At 36.2% G+C, this 20,648-nt stretch overlaps 1 protein-coding gene and 1 pseudogene across 3 annotated transcripts in view; one reads left to right on the top strand and one right to left on the bottom strand.

Annotated features, from left to right (window-relative positions):
- Nucleotides 1-19,393, bottom strand: part of LOC110115329 (THO complex subunit 5A) — a 25,825-nt gene extending 6,432 nt beyond the window's left edge. The window contains exons 1-8 of one of the 3 annotated variants that reach the window (XM_020848535.2): nt 18,491-18,760; nt 17,844-18,134; nt 9,419-9,755; nt 8,856-9,190; nt 5,471-5,724; nt 4,538-5,111; nt 4,352-4,468; nt 3,908-4,165 (exon numbers count right to left, since the gene is read on the bottom strand). In XM_020848535.2, the coding sequence (XP_020704194.1) occupies nt 3,908-4,165; nt 4,352-4,468; nt 4,538-5,111; nt 5,471-5,724; nt 8,856-9,190; nt 9,419-9,755; nt 17,844-18,134; nt 18,491-18,670 (2,346 nt within the window). In that variant the 5' untranslated portion in view covers nt 18,671-18,760. Of the gene's footprint in view, nt 1-3,780; nt 4,166-4,351; nt 4,469-4,537; nt 5,112-5,470; nt 5,725-8,855; nt 9,191-9,418; nt 9,756-17,843; nt 18,135-18,490; nt 18,761-19,134 lie in introns of those variants that run through there. The other 2 variants (XM_020848536.2, XM_020848534.2) reach the window with 2 other exon arrangements.
- On the top strand, nt 14,799-15,919 carry LOC114579632 (annotated as a pseudogene).
- Nucleotides 19,394-20,648: the final 1,255 nt, after the last annotated feature.

Genomic DNA, 20,648 nt, shown 5'->3' with positions numbered 1-20,648 from the left:
AGCCAGTTCGTGATTGTGACTCTCTACAGATTTATACACTGACCAAAGCCCATCTTTACTCGCCGAAAATCTAACCATGGCTGGACATCCTGTTCTTGTACTTGATCTTCGATATTTTAACTTAGTACCACTTTCATTCTCCTTCTTGAAACTTGCTTTAGAACACACAAAATCCTTTGATTTGATTAACCTTGTATTTGGCCAGAAATGGTGATGTTCTTTCCGAACACTAAATCCATTTGAATGCGCGTACTGACAATATTTTTCATATGCTTCTTTCTCGCAATTGTAAACACCCTAATAAATATTCAAACATCCATATTAGCTTATATTTATATCTAAATATCAATCCAGACATTTAAAACGATTTGATACCGAGATACCGAGCGGTTTTTGCAGTTTAACTAGGTATATACAAATCGGGACCGACTACTATATGAATGATCGCCACTTCCACGTATTAATATTATTTAGATATGTATTAGTGCTAACCGGAATTATACCGACCTTTTTGTAATTAGTACCGACCGTTTACCGATATATACTACTCAATACCGACCTTATACCGAGGTAAGGAATTCTTGCTCGGTATTGCTCGGTATTGCTCGGTATTGTATTGCTCGGTATTGCTCGGTACAACTGTGTGTCAACATTTTACCTATCCATTATAATCAGTACCGAACGTATACCGATCTAAAATATAGAATACCGACTTAATTAAAAAAATCTTCATAGTGTAAATTATGTCACACAGCCATCTTTGAAATTCTCCGGGATAATCTTCACACTACTACAACCAACGTTCGAAACAGTAAAAAGTAGAAAAAAACAAACAGTATACATAAAATACTTACTAATATTACATCAGAAAAAGCTTCATCATAGCTTAAAGTTTGAGTTTCCTCGCAGAAAAATAAGTCTTCGAAACCGGAACCTTTAGTCGATCCTTCCATCTCCTAAAATACTGAACGATTTCTTTACGTCAGGTATATGAAAATTTTGGGAACCATAGAGACTGTAGAACATCTTAGGTTTAATACAGAGAAAGTTTTAATACCAGAGGTAAAAGCCGCGTATTTTTTCATTTTCCCGCCCTTCTCATATACATCACGACGGTCCAACCCGAATAATTTTATAAACGTAGTAAAGCATATGGGCTAGCGTCGGGTCAAAATGGGTAAAGTTGGCTGCCATGTGTCGCGTTATCACGGCATACCGAACGTAGAGATGCGTCAGGTGGGAGGAGGCAATAAAAATTCCTCCATGACAGATAAGATTAGAGTTAGAGGTGTCAATTTTTGACACGACCCGAACACAACTTAGAAAATCCGAGTTCAAGTCAACCCGAACCCGAAACGGGTCGGGTTCAGATTCAACAAATCAACCCGTTTTAAAAATCGGGTAGAGTTAGAGTTCGAGTTGACCCAGCAACCTGAAATTCAACCCAAAATTGACCCCAAAGTGATGAAAACTTATTTTTGACCCAAAAACCATAGAATGACCCGTTTTTGACACGAAAACCCGAGATTGACCCAATTTTTTACCCGAAAACTAGCAATTTTGAGTCAACCCTGGGTCATTCATGTCGGATCGGGTTGACCCGAACTCGAATCGGATCAGGTTCGGATCCTTAAACCTACCCCATTTTTAAAAATGGTTCGGGTTCGGGTTGACCCGAATAGTGCCAGGTCAATTCCGGGTTCGACCCGAACCCGTCCCGTTGACCCAAATTAACACCCCTAATTAAAGTCAACTCAAATGATTTGAACACAAACATCAATCTTCCAATCAACTGATTAGAATATATATATATACTAAATTTTAACTTCATTTAAAAAGACTTTCTAACAGCTTTTTTAAGCAACTTTTTAATATAAAATTATTTAATTAAAAAAATTTATACTAAAAATCAATCCTAAACGAAGCCTTAGATTCCATTTGGAACAACTTTCTTACTGCTACTTAAAATTTCTCCTAGTATAAAAATTTTAAAATTTATATTAAAAATTTACTTTAGAATCAATAAGAAAGCTAACACAACCAAAGTATTAGGCTTTGTTTGAAAGAACTATCTTATACTTAAAACAGATTTTCGGTAAAAAATTAAAATTAGTTAGATAAGCTCAAATATTTTCGAAGTGTTACAAATGAACAGAAATTATAATGAGCTGGGATGAACAAAAGCTTTAGGAGAAATAAATATCAACTGGTGAATATCATGACGAATTAATTACAAAATCAATTTAAGAGTTATGACTAAAAAAACTAATGCAATTTTGAATATTATGCAACGTTTATATGATCCATTGAATATTGTAGGATACTTAATAAAATACTGTATAAAGCAACTTTTATATGGTTTAACCTAAGGGTGTAAATGAGTTGAGCCAAGCTCGAACTCGCCGTACAAAACTCAAGCTCGAGCTCATGTCAAGCTCAAAGGGTGAACTCGAGCAAAATACTACATAAGAAAAAAAATTGAACAAATGTGTAATATGAGCCATCTTGCAAGCTCGTTTAATACATGAACTCGAATTTAAGCTCAAGCTTGAGCAAGCAGCTCGATAGCTCAGCTCACAAGCTCTTTGTCAAGCCAAGTTTGAGCAAGTTCAACTCGCTTACACCCCTAGTTAGACCCCAACTGGCCTAAATCCACATTTATCTCCACCTGAATTAAGATTTCAATCCTCAATACTGCACGCCAAACACATTTGTTCATCGTGTCATTCAAAAAATATCACAATCTCTTCATTGGTAAGCACTACTCAATATAGCAAAAATCACAATAATAAAGACTTATATCACTGTCTGAGGTAGATTACATGCATCATTTTTTTTATTATATTCTATTAAGAGTCAAATTCTCATTTAAATCTAATGACAAAAGTACTTTCTAACCAAATCTTTTTAGACATTTCTTAGTATAAATTAAATCTAATACATCTACTCTCCTAACCGGGTCCTTGAAAAGCTTACGTTTCATGTGACCAAATCTAAGACAACTCTCTCCGATCTTATCTATCACTAAAGCAACAACAACCTTTTCACGTATACACTCATTTTGCATTGTCTCTAGTAGTAAAATCACTCATTCACCTAAGCATATCCTCATTTCTGCAACACCTAATTTTATGATTCTCTTTTAATGGCCACTACTCTGAGCCATAAAGCATTGCAGACCACCATCTTAACACAAAAGAAAAACTATTGATTTTGAAATCAAGTATCTAAGATGTCTATCAAAAACAAAATGCAATAAAAAAGAGACTTTGGATCTTTGCATAGCACCCAATTAAAACTATACATGATTTTCCTTCAAGCTATTTTGTTTCACCACTAATTCCATCAAAGACCTTTGACAAGAGTTCAGAGATATATTAAACTATAATACATTGAAACCACTATTTAAAACTTCAACTTTGTTTAGGACAACTTTCTTACTGCTTTCAAGCAATTTTGTAATACAAAAATTTTAATATTTGTACTAAAAAACTGCTTTAAGAAACAGTAAGAAAGCTGTCCAAACAAAGCCTTCATCTAAATTTTAAATATCAAGGTAAGCAACAACCTTTCTATTATGACTATCACACATGTGATTCATGTTCCTAAGGAATAAGCAATGTCATCTTTCAAGACCATCGTTATGACTAACATGACATTTTAAGTTTCTTCCTATCAAAGATTCACAGTGTATGATTCATGAAATCCCGCATGAAACCAGTTTTAAAAAGGATAACATCAAACATTAACAAATTTTGACCAAGCAAAGAATGAGAAGCATTGCATCACACAAAATGACAGTTCAATTTTTATAAGCACATATATCATCAACTAATGAACATTAGCATCCATCAGTTTTTCAAAAAATTAACTGAATTCAATTATAAAGGATGATAAAAGAACTCACTCAACAAGAACTGTGATTATTTCTTCCAACGCGCTTCCAAGAAAGCATCCTTCTGCGATCCCTACCTCTCACAACCCTCCCAAGTAGATTATCATTAAATGGTATATAAAGTCCAGCATCAACCACAGAATTACTTTTTCTTTTTTCATGTGCTGTATTAAAATGCAAATCAAAGAGCATAGCCAAGCAACGAATTTGGTGAGCTAAAACGTAATTTTCACTGTCAACAGACAAAATATTGAGAATATGGAGATTCACCTGCAAATAAGGGCGTAAGAAAACTCAATAAAAGATCTTAGAAACGGTTTTCAAGTCATTAGATTTAATTTGAGATAATGAAATATAAGATTTGATCGATTAATCATATATTGTATTTATCTCAAAGTAAATATAATGACTTGAAAACCCGACCTGAGATAACCGTAATTATTGATTATGACAAACCTCTGACTCCATGGCGCGAAGTTCATTAAAGCATTCAAAACTATCTTGAGAACCATCTGGTGATAATCTTAACTTGAAAAATGGGGCCCTGAGAGGGTATTCTATACTGATCTTGACCTGAAATTTTCAAATTGAATGTTCAGCAATCCAAAAGCAGAAAAAGAGAAAGATGAGTGCAGCAAATACCGTAGCTTCCAACTTTAGCATCTGCTCGTTTCCATCCTTTCTACACAGAACTAAATGGAATTCTCTTGCAGCATGGTCTACCCATGGTTTCTCTGTGGCACCAACAATATCGGTTTCTGACTCAATGCACACTTTCTCCTCCACATCACTCTCCATATCCAGTATAAGATCCAAATCATCTTCATGCCGACCGAAACTTGACGACTTGACCATCTTGGGTGGTGTGATGTTTTTTGAAATCAGAGTCAGGCTTCTAGAACTCTCAAGGTCAGAAGAAACATTAGAAATCTTTGTACTTGAATCATCTGGAAATACAGTAGCTGGTAGTGCCATTGGAAGTTCCCCATCTTCCCTTGCACTCTCTATTTCTGATGGAGGAACTGATCTTCTGTCAAGCTCATGGCCTACTGAACCTACAAGTTTTTCAGCAGTAACAGCAGATACTGAGGAATCAACAACAGGTCTTACTGGCAACCATTGCTGCAAATTACAAAGAGGGGTGTGCAAGGCCCAGGGAACATTTTCATTATCTAACAAGGGCCATTTGAGCTTCACCAAGAAATTGAGCTGCTCCCTGTAGCCAAAAAAGACCTCAAACCTTCAAATATGACGAGTCATAAAATAAGCACACCAAAGATAACATTACATGGGAAAGCCACGGCAGCCAAACTAACATAAACCTTTAAAATCACAATCTAAAATGAAATAAAATTCCTTAAAAATCTAATAGTACTTCTTGCATTGAAGCTCTTGATGTCTCCTTGTAAACTGCATGAAGAATCACTCTTAAAGTTGAGAACAACCAAGTGGATCAAAGAAATTATCTGCCAGGGTATAGTAAGATACTCGTCCATAAAACCAAAAAAAAGCAATTCATTCCCTAATGTTATGTCTTGAGAGTTGAGAATACAAACTAACAGAGCAGTGACTCACACAAGAGCCATAAGAGCCTTTTTCCTAGAACGGATCCTTTGCAAAACAGTCTGCACTCGGTTCTCACGACGATAAAGAGAGAGTCCAGAAGATACATTGGCACTTCTCGCTTCAGTCTTCAGATTTTCGCTATGTTGTTGGAGAGGAGGCACCTCAGGCAAGAAATCCATGCCAGCTAAATGCTGTGCCCACATGTATGGTCGAGTACTTTTATCACCAAATACTACAAAATCTCCAGCATATAGCTTAGCTGTCTGCATAAAAAAGCAAAATTGTTGTCACAAGAGAAGACCAGAAACATGTACGATAGGTAAAATGGCCATCGTATTTTTTTTCATAAAAACCTAGAGACAAGGTCTTGCAGTACAAATTCATGTTTGAAATGCCCAAACGGTACTTTATGATGCATACCCACTTCTTTAGAGCAACATCATCACTCCGCTATGCACCACATTTAAAGAACAACGCTTTTACCCATGATTTATGTACTTAGCCAAAACCAACTGTTTCACCCGTTTTGGATCAATTGCAGTCAGGTCAATCAGAAGCAGCACATCATTTTTATTTTTAAGCATATATCTTTTTTCATCAAAATTAGGTCCTAATCTGGTAAAAACTGACCAACAAGTTTCATACATTGACTCTCGAAAATGAAATACCGAGCTCAACCCATCAAGTCACAATTTACTTCATACATGTATGTGGAAAACAACTTATTTAAAGTAACATTAAGGCAGGTGACTATGTAGGAAATACTTGGAATTCCCAAGTAAAACATAACTATCTTGATGAAATCAGCTAGAAAGATTCACAAATTCAAAGGAAAAACAAGAAAAACAGTATGTGATAATCTAAGAATCTCAATAATGTGAAACAATCCATGCGAAAATGATTTGCTTAATGACATTTGCACGCTTAGATTTAGAGGTCATAATAAGTAAGATCTTATGAGGAATTGAACGATAAGATAAATATTAAGTGGTACTTAGCTTAGGTTAATTCACATGCATATAAGTTGAGTTCAAAAGATAGCCATCGTAATCCAACATTGCATACATGGATTGTTCCAATAATAAATTCCAATACTAACAATAAGATTAGGATATGAAAGATCCCTCACACAACTCTTCTAATTACTAGGCTTTTAGCGGTGAAGAGCTTGATATGAGCTTTGTGACTCCAAATATAACCACACTTGAAGGGTGAATTAGGAAGATATAAACGTAGGAAGAAAAGTTTACCAAGGGAAGACAAATGAGGACCTCCGACGTGATCGTTTGAGTGTTTGGGGAGGGATGGACGGCGCCACGAATTTTCTGGCCGTTTGGGACAGCACTTTGACAACCCTTGGGTAGTAGACGGCACTCAGGACTTCGCCAATCAGCTGGACCAAAAAACAGGGTTGCAAAACTCTCTGGGACGATGCGTGGAATGCTGGTCAGCAGACAAGAGCAAAACCTGGCAGCACTATGGCTGGTTGGAGCTTCCCGAACAGCAGTTTCTACTTGGAAAATTGCTGGACAGCAATTTACTGCAGGGTTTTGGGGTTAGGTTTTGAATTTTGAATCCCAACTCATGTGATCAATGCCAAAAAATGGAATTAATCCCAAGCAAGGCCGGTGGCTTAGAGAGGGGAGAGGAGGGAATTAATTCACAATCCTGAAATAAATTTCAGAATTTGAAATTTTAGGAGAGAAAAATTATTTGAAATTAATTTCAACTTCAAATAGGATGGGGCATTAAAGGAGCAATCAATGGGGGGAAATCCCTCATGGGGGCCGGCGGCATGGTGAGAGGGGAGAAGGAGATTAGGGAGGGATTAAGCGCTTTCCAATTGAGCCGATACCACCTATGATGAAAAATTAATAATTCCATATGTCATGAAATTTGGATTGGATCAATTCAAAAACTTTCCTTTTTGGGAATTTTGCAAATATGGAAAGTTTGAATTTCAAATTTGAAATTCAAACTTTCAAGGAAAATAAAAAGACAAAATTACCCCTAGGGCAAACATAAAACAAAGCCCTCAAGTGAGGGTAGAAATGGAAAAGTACAAATAACAAATACATCAAAATAAATAGACACGACCGTAGCCGTTGATCTTCGATGTCCTCATCACTCAAATTTCAGTCAAATACAAGATGTCCTAACCCTAGGAAAACAAACTATTTAATGCATATCATCCAAAAGGAAATCCCTAAATAGTCCCTACATTCAAATTTCCCTCCTAACTCCCTAAAAATCCTTCCTAAATACTTCTATTGAAGTGGGTGGATCATTCGGCGCGTGCAGGAGTAGCGGAAGAGTCTGCTTGTTTCGCCCGTAAGCCAGTCCTGTATGGACCGATTGGACCGGTCTAGTGGACCAATCCAACAAACTAATTATTAATTAATAAACAACAATTAATCCACCTAAAAATTATCAAAAAAACAAAAAAATTTATCATAATTCAACATAATAATAGCATAAAACTACTAAAACTATTTAATAATATAAATAATTATTATTTGAATTCTGTAGACTTACTCATAACTAGAACATTAATTAAGTTTAATTTACAAAAATAATAAAAAATAGCTTTAAATTTTATTGATGGTAAAATATATGACCTTAAATAACAAAAATATGATAATTATCCTGAAGATTAATCGAGGCATGCAGTGGCATTGGCATATATATTTTACATTCTTAGACTAACCAGGGAGTTCACATTTTTTTAATTAACAATTATAAACAAATATTTTTACTGTAGTATTATTTTTCCCCTGAAATTTTACCAAATGTGAAGATCAAAACTAGCCACCAAAATGTCTAAATCTGTTTAAAACACAAAAAAACTGAAACTTCTGAGATTGCTGAAAACTAAATCAAAGTTTTAAAACCTTGCTTTTAACAACAATAAGAAACTTCCATCATGCCAGCTTGATAGACAATTATTTTGTTGAGTCCAACTCCAAACAACATAAGAAGAGAGAACTAGAAAGTGTGTTTTTAACCAAGCAACAACCATCGCCTCTTATCTAGAAACATGCAACGTCATCTTTATCTCAGCTAATTAGGGCTATCTTGATGAATTTTCCCTCTCCATTCATTCATGTTAACTACTAGGAATGAAATACATTTTGGGTATCTTATTGCATAACTTGTAGCTATATCACCTTTGATTTGTCCTTTTTTAACATTGTCTTCCATTATCTAATGTGTTTTCTTCCCTAAGATGTATTTACCTAAACCATCTTTATCTATGTTCGTAGACTATAATCACCTACAACAGGTAAAATTCAGTATTCAAATTCATAGGTAAGTTATGGATTGAAGGAACTACGTTATTGCATCAATAAAGTTTGCTATTTTCTCAGTAATTAGTCAAAAAAATAGAGCTAACCTGATGTGGAAGTTCTGTGCCAGTGTCATTGGGAAAAAGGTTACACAAAATATTTTCATCAGAAGCTTGCTCAGGATCTTCAACCCCAACACATACAACATTCAATTTTATTAAATACTCAAACTTCAGGGACATAAGCTTTGGAGATTTAGGCTGGAGATCATCTTCAAAAATGTGGACAAAAACTTTGAGTGGATGAGTTTGCTGTATTCCTCCTTGGTCTCCATTTTCTTTAGGCAGGTTCTTCTTCAGTCTCTTTCTTCTTCTCTGAACATCTTCCTCTTCGTCGGGTGCATCATCATCCAACCGGATGCTTTCTATATTAGTTGATGTACCTGAATCACACTAATATGTTGTCATGGAATTCTGAAAGATTCATCATATAGATTAGTTGGTCATGTGTAAAAAAATAAATTATGATGAAAAACTAATAAATGAGCTACTCCCCTTTTGAAGTTATACCATTATCTAAGTGAGACTCAGTACTAGCACAAGATGAGAAAGGAAGAAAGATAAATGGAACGAAAATCATATTCATGCCACCCTAACATCCCTCAAATTACCATTTTCCCTGCTTGCTTGCCGTTGAGAAAAAGTTTGAGCATCTTTTACACTTCCAGTGATCTCCATCTCAATCTTCTCACCAAAAGCTTCTTTCTGAGCCAATAATTGTGAGTAAACAATATAAAGAGGAGGTGGCAGCAGCTCAGCTGCACAATGCTGCTTTAGCTTCTTGGAATGCAGAATCCCTAGCTGCTGCTGTACAGGTAACGTTGCCTTCTTCAAAGATTTCAGATGTGATGGTAGGCTTGAAAGGAATTTTTTCCGGCTTGCTATGGTCTCTACAAGGCTTTTTTTGTGTTGCTCCAACTTCTCACGAAGCTTGCACAACTCTTTCCTCTTCAAAAAAGACAGATGTTGCTTAGCATAGAGAAGAGACTAAAGAAATCATATTTAAAAAGACGTTAAAACACAACCAAGAATCTATAACTAAAGCAGGTGCCCAAGGAACCAATATTTGGAGAGAAGGTTATAATTATAGTTTTAAAAAAGTTATATGTTGAAAGAATAAATAATTTAGGATGATGCCATGCTAAAGAAATTCTGCATCTGCTATATCTAGAAACTGATAGTGCCACATTTCTCTTGGAATCTGCTTCGGAAGGCAATCAGCAAATAAATAAAGCTAACATATGAAAATCATCCAAACTTCTAAGAAAATAAAATATTATATTTCAATTAATCAACAGAGAAATAGGTACATTCAATATGAAGATTCATAACATGAAACAGGAAAGCAAACAGATAAATTGAATAAGCAAAGCTGAATGCATGATTTATTTAATTCAAGGATTCACAACTCCTTGTGCTCTTTAATCTGCACAACTAAACAACTTCTTTCAAGTGTGTAATAATAGTTGATATAAATAATAGAAAATGCAATTGTTTCCCACCGCACAACACTAAAATCAATATAGTCAATCAAGTTACAGTTTTATAATTTTTTAAAGAAAAAATTATATTCTTTAAATATATGATACTCATGAGGAACTTATCATTTAATCAAAAAGTATTAACTTTTAGAAGTTATATCCTCATTTTATCCCCATTCATCTATACAATCTATCCAATATATTTTAGCACATTAAACAAAAAACAACTTGATCATTGATAACACTGATAAATAAATTACTAATTTTACACCCGCTTAAATTGCATGTCACATATTTGACCTTTATTTTAATGATCTTAAGCCCTTTTATCTTCAAAATAAAAAATCCTCCATTATTCTAGCTTCTTATTTATTTTGATAAAAGTCTCCTTAGTAAACTATCTCCATTAGTACAGAAAAATATCAACATAGAGTTGATCCTTAATATTATCTTACTTTAATTTAAAAAAAAAAAATCATTTCAAAATACAATAATTCTGGCCAACACTTCATCACACATATGTTAAATAAGTTCAACATAACTTTAGCACGCACCTTTTTTTCTTGATGCACATGGAATAAATTCTTCTGGTATGAGATCATACGCCTTTTAAAGAGCAATAATAACACATTAAACCCTTTCTTGTTTATATATTCTTCCATTAATTTTCTCAGCACAAAAATGAACTCTATAATGGATTTTCATGCAATAAAATCATTCTACGAAATTGAAGTGTCTTTGTAAGCATGGGTCATTTAACAGAGAAGCCGAAGAATGGGTTGCTGGTTCTTGGGAAGATTATCATAGGATACAGACATCTCTCTACGAACTCAAAGATGGAGAGGATAAAGCAGCGGTAGAACTCAGGAATGATGTCAAAGAAGGTCGACAGCAATGACCAACACTTCAAGGCAAAAGTATTTAGTTCAAGTTGCCGAAGAGGAGAGTTCAAAACTTTGCAACAAAGGAGAAGAATCCAAAAAGAAAGCAGCTTAAAATAATAATTTATTCACAAACTTCAGCCTTTTTTTTTTTGGAAAAACTGCACTGTTGTCCAGCTCTTTTAAATGTTGCACTTTTATAGAATATATAAGAATAGAATAACAATTGTAATATTTATTTCACCCAAAAAATAATTTTTAATATTTAATTTATTTACGTCAGCTGACGAACCCGGTTTAATCAAAAGTAAACTCAAGCTCGTTTAGTTTTCGAGCTTGACTTTGAGCTTGAACTCGAGCTCGTGATTTGATAAGCTTAACACACGAGCTCGTTAGCAAGTCAAGTACAAGCCGGCTTGGCTCATTTTCACCCTTAGTTGGTAGTGATTGCTTCATCATCTGATTGGCTCATTTTCCTAGTGTAAGAACCCAACACAAATTATTCACATGTAAGCATTTTCATCAAATTCTTTTTTTTTTTTTGTTGATGAAGTTGCTTTAATGTTTAAAAATCAGTACCTAACAGAATCTTAAAATCAGTTTAATTAGTAATGTATGATTGGTGCATCTTCTCATCAAATCAAGTAATTTTGGCCTATCATAAATGATATTATGCACATCAATAGCTCTCTCAAAATGTTTCCTTAGTTCTTGTTCAAGTTATCTTTCATTATCAACTTCAAATAACATGTAGCGCATAGAGTCCACTACAATATATCCCTACAATAAGACAACACAATGTTCATTAAGAAATATATAGAAGTGCAACATAATTGAAATGATGCATCATTGTGACTAAGTAGTCAAAACATTCTCTAAGAAATTATCAATTACTACCTGAAGGACTTGATATGGTCCAAACCTTTGATATACTTAATATTTAAAACGTATTTATTACAATATTTGCATAAGAGATAGCATCAATTGACTCTATAGATGTGTTTGCTCTTAGCCAATTAACCAAAAAATTCACCAAACTGTTCCCAGCAAAATACCCAAGCATCAACTATTAAAACAACCATATTTAAGAGAATCTTCTCTATCAAATAGCAACAACTTTTGTGAGATGTACCCTTGTTCCAAATAATAAATATACACCTCACGGTAGATTGGATGTTTCAATCCAAGACCAAAAACCTCCCCTATAGCAAAAAGTTATCATGTTTCACCGCATTCAATAGCACGTCTATATCATACAAAATCAACAAAACATCTGAATTTCTCTTTCCCTCATCTCCTTCCTCCTAGCATCCACTTCTTTTTAATTTTTTCCTTTTTTTTCCTCCAATTCCTCAAAATTCAAAATAGATATTGTATTTGTTTGTCCTTTCCCTTTAGAATAGTAAACATAAAAGCACGTTTGATGCTTCGAATTGAAGAATTTGATCTATGACAACTCCTTAGTGAGCATATATCTAAAAGGCCATCATCCATCCCATCAAAATATCTTCTTCATCCATATTGTCATGTGCATTTCACTATATTGTTTTTTAGATCCTTCTTACCCATATTCTCTCAAATTTTAAGCGTTGAGAGAAACTATTATATTAGCAATTTCTAAAACTCCCAAGTCCCAACCAAATATTATCTATAGGAAATAACTCTTCCAATTGTAAATTTGCCACACAAAAAATCACACAGTTGTTATCATTTTCCTATGCCAAAACAATATTTGTATGTTCGATCTTTCTTAAAAGAATGGTCTAAATCCAAGTTTTTTTCTATTTATTTTAGGTAATGAATGTAATAAAGTGAATTACAATAAGATAATAGTTAGGCATATTAAACAACATAAATAACAATAATTGAACCAAGGCGACAATATAAAAAAGTAATATTGCTAGCAATCAGCCAAATTAGAACAATCAAAACTAATCATTAAACAAACAACAAATCTGATGTAGAACATTATAGCTAATAGTTCTCCTTAGGAATATCTTATCTAGTTTGTTACAAGTTTCTCTAGAGTATTCTATAGATGGGTTATATATGTATGCATTGTAGTAGAAAAAGGGGAATGAATATTATCTCTTTTATGAAGCTTTGAAGCTTGTGCTCCTCTCGTTCCCTGGATTGGGATTAAATCCTTCTTGCAGGTCGATTCTTCTGACGATCCACTACATCAATTGGTATCAGAGCCTGGAGCTTGCGAAAATCGATGGACTGCAGAAGAAGGTCGGTTGTCGACGATGATTGAAGCCGAAGAATAACAAGGGTGGTCAAAGACGATCGACACCAAAGGTGGGTTGTAGACGATGATCGAAGCCGGATTGCCTTTTATCAAGCTCAAGCGAATGAATCACTTGATCGGGTAGACAGAAACTTTGATCGGATAGACAGAAACCTTCGATCCATAAGGAGAATGCGAATGTCGTCGGCAACCATACTGTCGTCTTCGTCTTCGCTCCTCTCGTCCGCTTCACGAGATCGCAAACATATTCGCAATCAACCAGCAGTCGCCCACGATTACCCTCTGCTTGAACTTCCGCTCCAGTTGCGCGACCCCCCTCTGCTTCAATGTCAGATCCGTGTTCCCGAACCTCCATCTTCTTCTATTCCCACCACTGCCAATGATTCAAACCACCGCTCATATTGCGACCCGAGAGCCTGCACTCGTCTCAGTTCACCCAAATGTTCAACCCCCGCTTCCGCCTCTCGAGTGTATTTCGGCCTCGAATCGATTCTGCTCCCGCGGGTATCACCTGAGCCCATCGGCCCGCTTCCATTGAATCGACCTCCTCCACCTCCGCAGATGACCGCACTTAAATCAAGCTCGGACATTCCAGCAAGACCCCCACCTTACATTTCCAACCCGCAAACACAGAGCTCCCGATCAAATTCGCCCGCGAACATAGAGCTCTCGATCTGATTCGCCTACGACCACAGAGCTCCCGACCATGCTGCGAGAGACACCTCCATCACGCCCAACCCCGCTTGCGCCTTCAGTTCTGCCCGCTACGTTTCCCCTCCAGCAAGATTTTACAGCGGATATTAACATTGTCAAGGAAGGTCGATTCGACGGGCCCCTTTCGCCTCCAGATCCGCTCCAACGTGATTCTTCCGCTGAGGGAGAAGAGAAGGTTGGTATAGACACTCACGCTTTGTCCAACAGACCTAGTGCCAAACGAGAATGCCTCGCTGGGTATGAATCAGCCCAGCGGCCTCCAAGACCACGTGAAGATAGAGATACAAACCCTCACCACCAGTCTACGAAGATGTGTGAAATTCTTCATGCTCAGGGCGGCCAGTACGGCAACCAGAACGGAGCAAAGTTCTGGGAGGTGTTTTGCAATGATCACCGTATCAACGCCCTTATTAGTAGCTTATGCAAACATGGGAGAATTGAAATGCTGGATGAAGCTTATGAAGTGATGCAAAAAATGGTGGAGTGGTTCAAGAAGATGCCAGAATTCATATATAATCCCGAGGGCGTCACTTACTCAATCGAGGCTTATGGCCGCTTGGGCAATGTGGAGATGACTCTTGCTGATCGAGCGCGCAAAGGAAAATGGCGTCTTGATCCTTCTACATTTGCTATTATGTTTGGAGTTTATAGAGCTGTTGGAAATTTCAATGGTGCACTCACTATGTTTGAGGAAATGAAAGCCCTTGGTGTGAAGCCAAACTCGATCATTTACAACAAGTGGTTGGAGGCCATGGGTGGAGGTGGAAAGGTTATTTTGGTGCAAATTGCAAACACAGCCAAAGGCCAAGGACGAGATGTTCAGGAGGTGCAAGAGACATATTTAGCAGCTAAGAGAATTAATGACGTTTGGAAGGCCATGCTATGAACCTATCATTCTCATCGATAGCTCGTTCCAGCTCTACGAGAGAATTGCTTATTATGTTGAAGCTGAGTGTTGTCATGTTACTGCAATAAGAGATGGCATGAATCTCATCCCTTGTGAGTACGTTATTTGTAGACAAGGAAATGAGAGATTGGATAAACTGTTGCAGCTTGATGCATCATAGCCCAAAAGGAGTATGCTAGTTGTCTCAGAGTTCATTGAGTGTTCACCATCACTTAGTGGAGCTATTCGTATCAACCCTTGGATTGTAGATTCAGTGGCCGAAGCATTGGATACATCATTGGCAATGAGTTATAAAGAGCAACAGCTTTTCCATGAGAAACATTATCGTTATGTAAGTACTCATGATGTTGGTTATTGGGCTAATAATTTCTTGCAGGACTTGGGAAGGACGTGCCGGGACCATGGTTGGAGGAGGTGCTTGGACATTGGTTTTTGTTTGGGCTTCAGGGTCATTGCACTTGACCCCAATTTTAGAAGACTTTCTGTTGAGCACATTGTTTCAGCATACCTGAGAACCAAAAATCGAGCTATCCTTTTAGAATATAATGGCACCATGATGCCTCAAACATCTATCAGCAAGAAGCAAGCCTACTCCTGAAGTTATAAGCATCCTCAATAGCTTGGGTAGAGATCCGAACAACTTGGTATTTCTTATTAGTGGTAAAGAATGGTTGAAGCAAACTTGCACTTGGGGCTGAACATGGCTTCTTTATGAGGCAAAATCAAGAGTCGGAATGGGAGACATGTGTACCCGTGCCAGACTTTGACTGGAAGCAGATTGCTGAACCTGTCATGCAGTTATACACTAAAACAACTAATGGATCGAGCATAGAAGTTTAAGAAAGTGCCCTTGTTTGGCATTATCAATATGCTTATCCTGATTTTGGATCCTGCCAGGCCAAACAACATCTGGACCACCTGGAAAGTATTATTGTGTTTAAATTTTATGGAGCTTCTGGTCTTATGGGTATGCATCAGAGATGCAAAGTATTCGACCCAGGGATCTGGTTGGGATGTCCACCTCTACCTCCCTCCCAATAAAGAGCCTCGAACGGAGTCGAGCTCTTTTGACGCAAGGGGAGAATGATGTGGAACATTATAGCTAATAGTTCTCCTTAGGAATATCTTATCTAGTTTGTTACAAGTTTCTCTAAAATATTCTATAGATGGGTTATATATGTATGCATTGTAGTAGAAAAAGGGGAATGAATATTATCTCTTTTATAAAGCTTTGAAGCTTGTGTTCCTCTTGTTCCCTGGATTGGGATTAAATCCTTCTTACAGGTCGATTCTTTCGACGATCCACTACATCAAATTCTTAGTAGGGTAGAAGAAGAAAATGCATTTAAAAATAAATAAATAAAGAAAATAAATAATTGTTGCTTATAAAGGGGAGTGTACAAGCATCAATGCAATGTTGTGTAAAGTTACTTCAAAGATGAGGAAGAGGAAAGAGAATGCTTAAAGTTTCCTTTTGGATCTTAATTGATGTGCATCTTTTGCATGTCTGCAATACTTTTGATTCCGTCTAGCCTCAAAATCTCTCATTCCCATGGCTCGTTGATAACATAAATTCATAGCACAACTTGGGAAATAACAATAACGAATGCTAGTTTTGGATCAACAGCTCATGTCTCCGTAGTAGCAATAGCCGCTCATTTCTCCCGGCTTTTGCATTTCTATGGAATACTGAAGTTTGCAAGGAGTCAAGAACCATGAAAAGCATGAATAGTTAGATGAGTTGAAACCCTAACATATCTAAATATGTTTTAAGCAAAAAAAAATGTTTTAAAAAAATTAATGAGTTAATCAAAAAACAAACAAATAAAGAAATGAAGAAGAATATGGCATGTGTTCATGTGCTATAGCACATTTATAGCACACTTAACGTGTAATATTTTGCTAAGTTGCACCTTGTTATATTAATAGTGAAGAAAGCATGCTATACTATGCCGTGGGCAATAGCACATATTATTTTGTGCTATTAACATGTATAGGAGAATCAAAGAAAAAGAGAGAAGGGGGCAAAGGAAAAGATGAATGCAAGTCTCATAGTAGTGTAGTCAATAGGGTAGAGAAGAAGAAAGCAAAGATATTTTGATTCAAATTTAGATCTGATGTTGAATTACAATAAATTGAGCCAAATTTTAAGAAAAAAGTGCTGCAAAGAGAAGATAATCCCACTCAAATTTAAGCCTAAAATTATCCAAGAAATAACTCATACTGAAAAAAAAATATATAAAGCCCTAATTTAAAATAAAATCAGTGAAATAAATCTCAAACAATATAAACTTTCTTTCTTGTGTGACATCAATTTGCCACAACAATAAAGTCAAATAAGTTACTCACACCAAGTATAAGAAAAGCATTGGGATTTCACATCCAAAAAAGAAAATGAACAGGCAAATTGCATGACTTTCTGAATGCCTTCACAGTATAAATTCTTTCATCTCTAGTCTCCTTTCGTACCAGGTGATTATCTTTTAAATAGCTATGACATAATTATATCTCCTTAAATCAAGTATGGCTATATGCTCAATACTAATAGATTAAATATCTTAAATGCATTTTTTTCAGTTAACATAACTAACTCATAAATAATTTTAAAAAAGATATCTGAATCTAATGTAGAAATACTCAGATGACTTCATGATTTTCGTGCAAGGAATGATAATAAGGAGTTATTTTCTTGATTGAGTATAAAGTTCTAAACTACTAAGAAGGATTTTTGCTGATCAATAATATACAAACTACTGATAATGAAATAACTATAGAGATTTAAAAAAGCAATGATCAAAATACCTGAAAAAGCTCATAGTTAAATCTTTTCAGCATCAAATCATGAGCTGCATCACTAGCCAGAACTTTTTCTTTAATATCTTCTGGTGCATTTTTTAAGAACTCTTCTTCAGGGACAAGTTCTATATCAGAATACTTCGACCTAAAATCTCTGCATGTATTTATGGCTTTCAGGTAATGATTCTTCTCATACATCAAGTTATGAAGCTGCAACGTTGTAAAGTCCACCGGTGCCTTTGCACTCTCTGTTTCAGCTTTTATGCGGTCTTCTTCCACCAATATGGTTCGGTTCAACTTCAAACAAATAATCAGTCAAACAGAACACAATTAGTCCAAACCAAGCTAACTCTTTCGAAGAAAAAGATATGACGGCGGATGATATTGGAATAAAAATGGGTTTGCCCCCTTAAGAAAGACTTCTGATGAGTTCTAAAGCAAAGCAGTATTGAGGTCTACAGACGCTGGAACAAGTAGTAGAAACCAAAAAGGCGTCTTTGTTTGGCGAGTTTTCTTGTTAGCAGAGTCTGACTGCGCCCGCTCGAGCAGTGCCGGAAAGATATTTCTCCCAGCCGGCGCAAGGAAAACATAGCTGAACAATGTCTTAAAGAAGTTGAAAAAACAAAAATTAAACAGTAAAAACAAACCCTAACCTGACGGAGGGTGATGAACAAGATGGACATTTGGGTGCTGAGCTCCCGGAGCTCAGATTTGGGCTTGCCTTCCTTCTTGACGAAGAGAATCTTCGCCGCGATCTCCTCCAATGCTCTACGAGTCTCATCTAGCGCCTCTTGTGCCGTCTTCACAAACGCCGGCTCCGCCTCCACTTCCATTGCTTCCGTCGTGTCGCTTAGACCTAATCGAATGGAAACCAGACACGGCGAAGTTTAACTGTTCTATGGTGTAGTCCCTAAACCAGTAAACCCTAAATATGCGACTAAAATATTTCCTAGGAGAGAAATTTGGCTCTATATTCCGGATTAGAAATTATTCGTTGTGATCACCGGAAGATCCGGAGGCGAATTAGAATATGCCATGTTATCCGGTATATAGCAGAGCCCTGCATTGGGTACCCATACCCACACCCACCCACGTACCCACCCATACCCAATGGGCATGGGTGGGTATGGGTACGCCCATAGCCTCGTGGGTGGGTATGGGTGGGTACTCAACATCAGAGGAGAACCAATTTATATTACTAATCATCATATACATGCAGTATATTATAATAATCCTTACTACACAGACTTAAAGAAGTTGAAAAAACAAGAATTAAACAGTAAAAACAAACCCTAACCTGACGGAGGGTGATGAACAAGAGGGACATTTGGGTGCTGAGCTCCCGGAGCTCAGATTTGGGCTTGCCTTCCTTCTTGATGAAGAGAATCTTCGCCGCGATCTCCTCCAATGCTCTACGAGTGTCATCTAGCGCCTCGTGTGCCGTCTTCACAATCGCCGGCACCGCCTCCACTTCCATTGCTTTCGTGGTGTCGCTTAGACCTAATCGAATGGAAACCAGACACCGCGAAGTTTAACTGTTCTATCGTGTAGTCCTTAAAACCTAAATATGCGACTAAAATATTTCATATATTTATAGGAGAGAAATTTGACTCTATATTCTTTTGAAGGAATAGAAATTATTCGTTGTGATCACCGGAAGATCCGGAGGCGAATTAGAATATGTCACGTTATCCCGTATATAGTGGTAAACAACAAAAAAAGTGATGTATCACATTCTGATTCATCTCCGAACATCGTTGGTTGACCGCACAGAATAATTTCTCTTGAAGGAGATGCATGCATGCCTTTTTTGTTCATTAATATTTATTTAGGATACAATTTTCTTTTTATTATATTCGCATTCCATATATCAAAGTATGTCTTAAATGAAATTATTTAGAATTAGTTCAAATTTGAACATTTATTTAAAGCTGATTCAAATCGCACCTTCGCATATATACATTCCATAGTGTCATCCTTAATAAGCTATGTTACAAACCGCCAATATTTGAATTCCTTCACCAATGAGCTTCATATGCAAATTTCATTTTTTGCATATGTCGTCAGTCCAATCAATGTTGATAACTTCTCTTATTATGCCTTCCCAAATCCCAATCAAGCTCATTTTAAGAACTCCTCTTGTTTATATGCATATTTATCTCATTAATGTAATCCGTATTGAATAGTAATTGTAAACCATCTTATCCTCACACATCATCATTATCGTCGAAATTTGCCCACATTGGGCTCCTATTATGAATTATTACTCTCCTTAACGCATCGTTGCTCCCGTTGATGCATTCACTCTGCGAGGCAATGAAAGTGAACTTTTCTTCTTCTTCACATGTCATCGATGCCTACTCACTAGCCACCCTCGTGAACTTCATGTTGGCACCTTCGTGGATACATTCTCCAACAAACATGTAAGAGATGAAGAAATGAGGCTATTTTAAATGAATTTTGAATAAGGTTTGAACGGATGTTCAAACATCGGTTCAAATTAGGTTTGAACGAATAAAGTTTGAACCCTAAATTCAAATCAGTTTCAAAATTTAAATTAATTTAATCCAACTTTGAATGGCTTGAAGTTTATTATATGATCAACAAATGCAATATGTTAACGCTAATTTTGAGATAATTTTATCCGAAATAAATTTTATTTCTTCAAGAAAATGAATAACGGGAATATTTATCCAATTATTTATATGTTTGTAAAACAAAGAATATAATGAGTAATTAGTATGTATTATGTTGTTAATAGACTGTTAGGTTAAAGCGTGTCCTTATATGCTATAAATAAGCCCATTGGAA

This window comes from Dendrobium catenatum, unplaced genomic scaffold (assembly GCF_001605985.2).
Source record: "Dendrobium catenatum unplaced genomic scaffold, ASM160598v2 fragScaff_scaffold_586, whole genome shotgun sequence".
NCBI lineage: Eukaryota > Viridiplantae > Streptophyta > Magnoliopsida > Asparagales > Orchidaceae > Dendrobium > Dendrobium catenatum.
The sequence above is the reverse complement of the archived record's forward strand: the minus strand, read 5'-3'. Positions and strand labels throughout refer to the sequence as shown.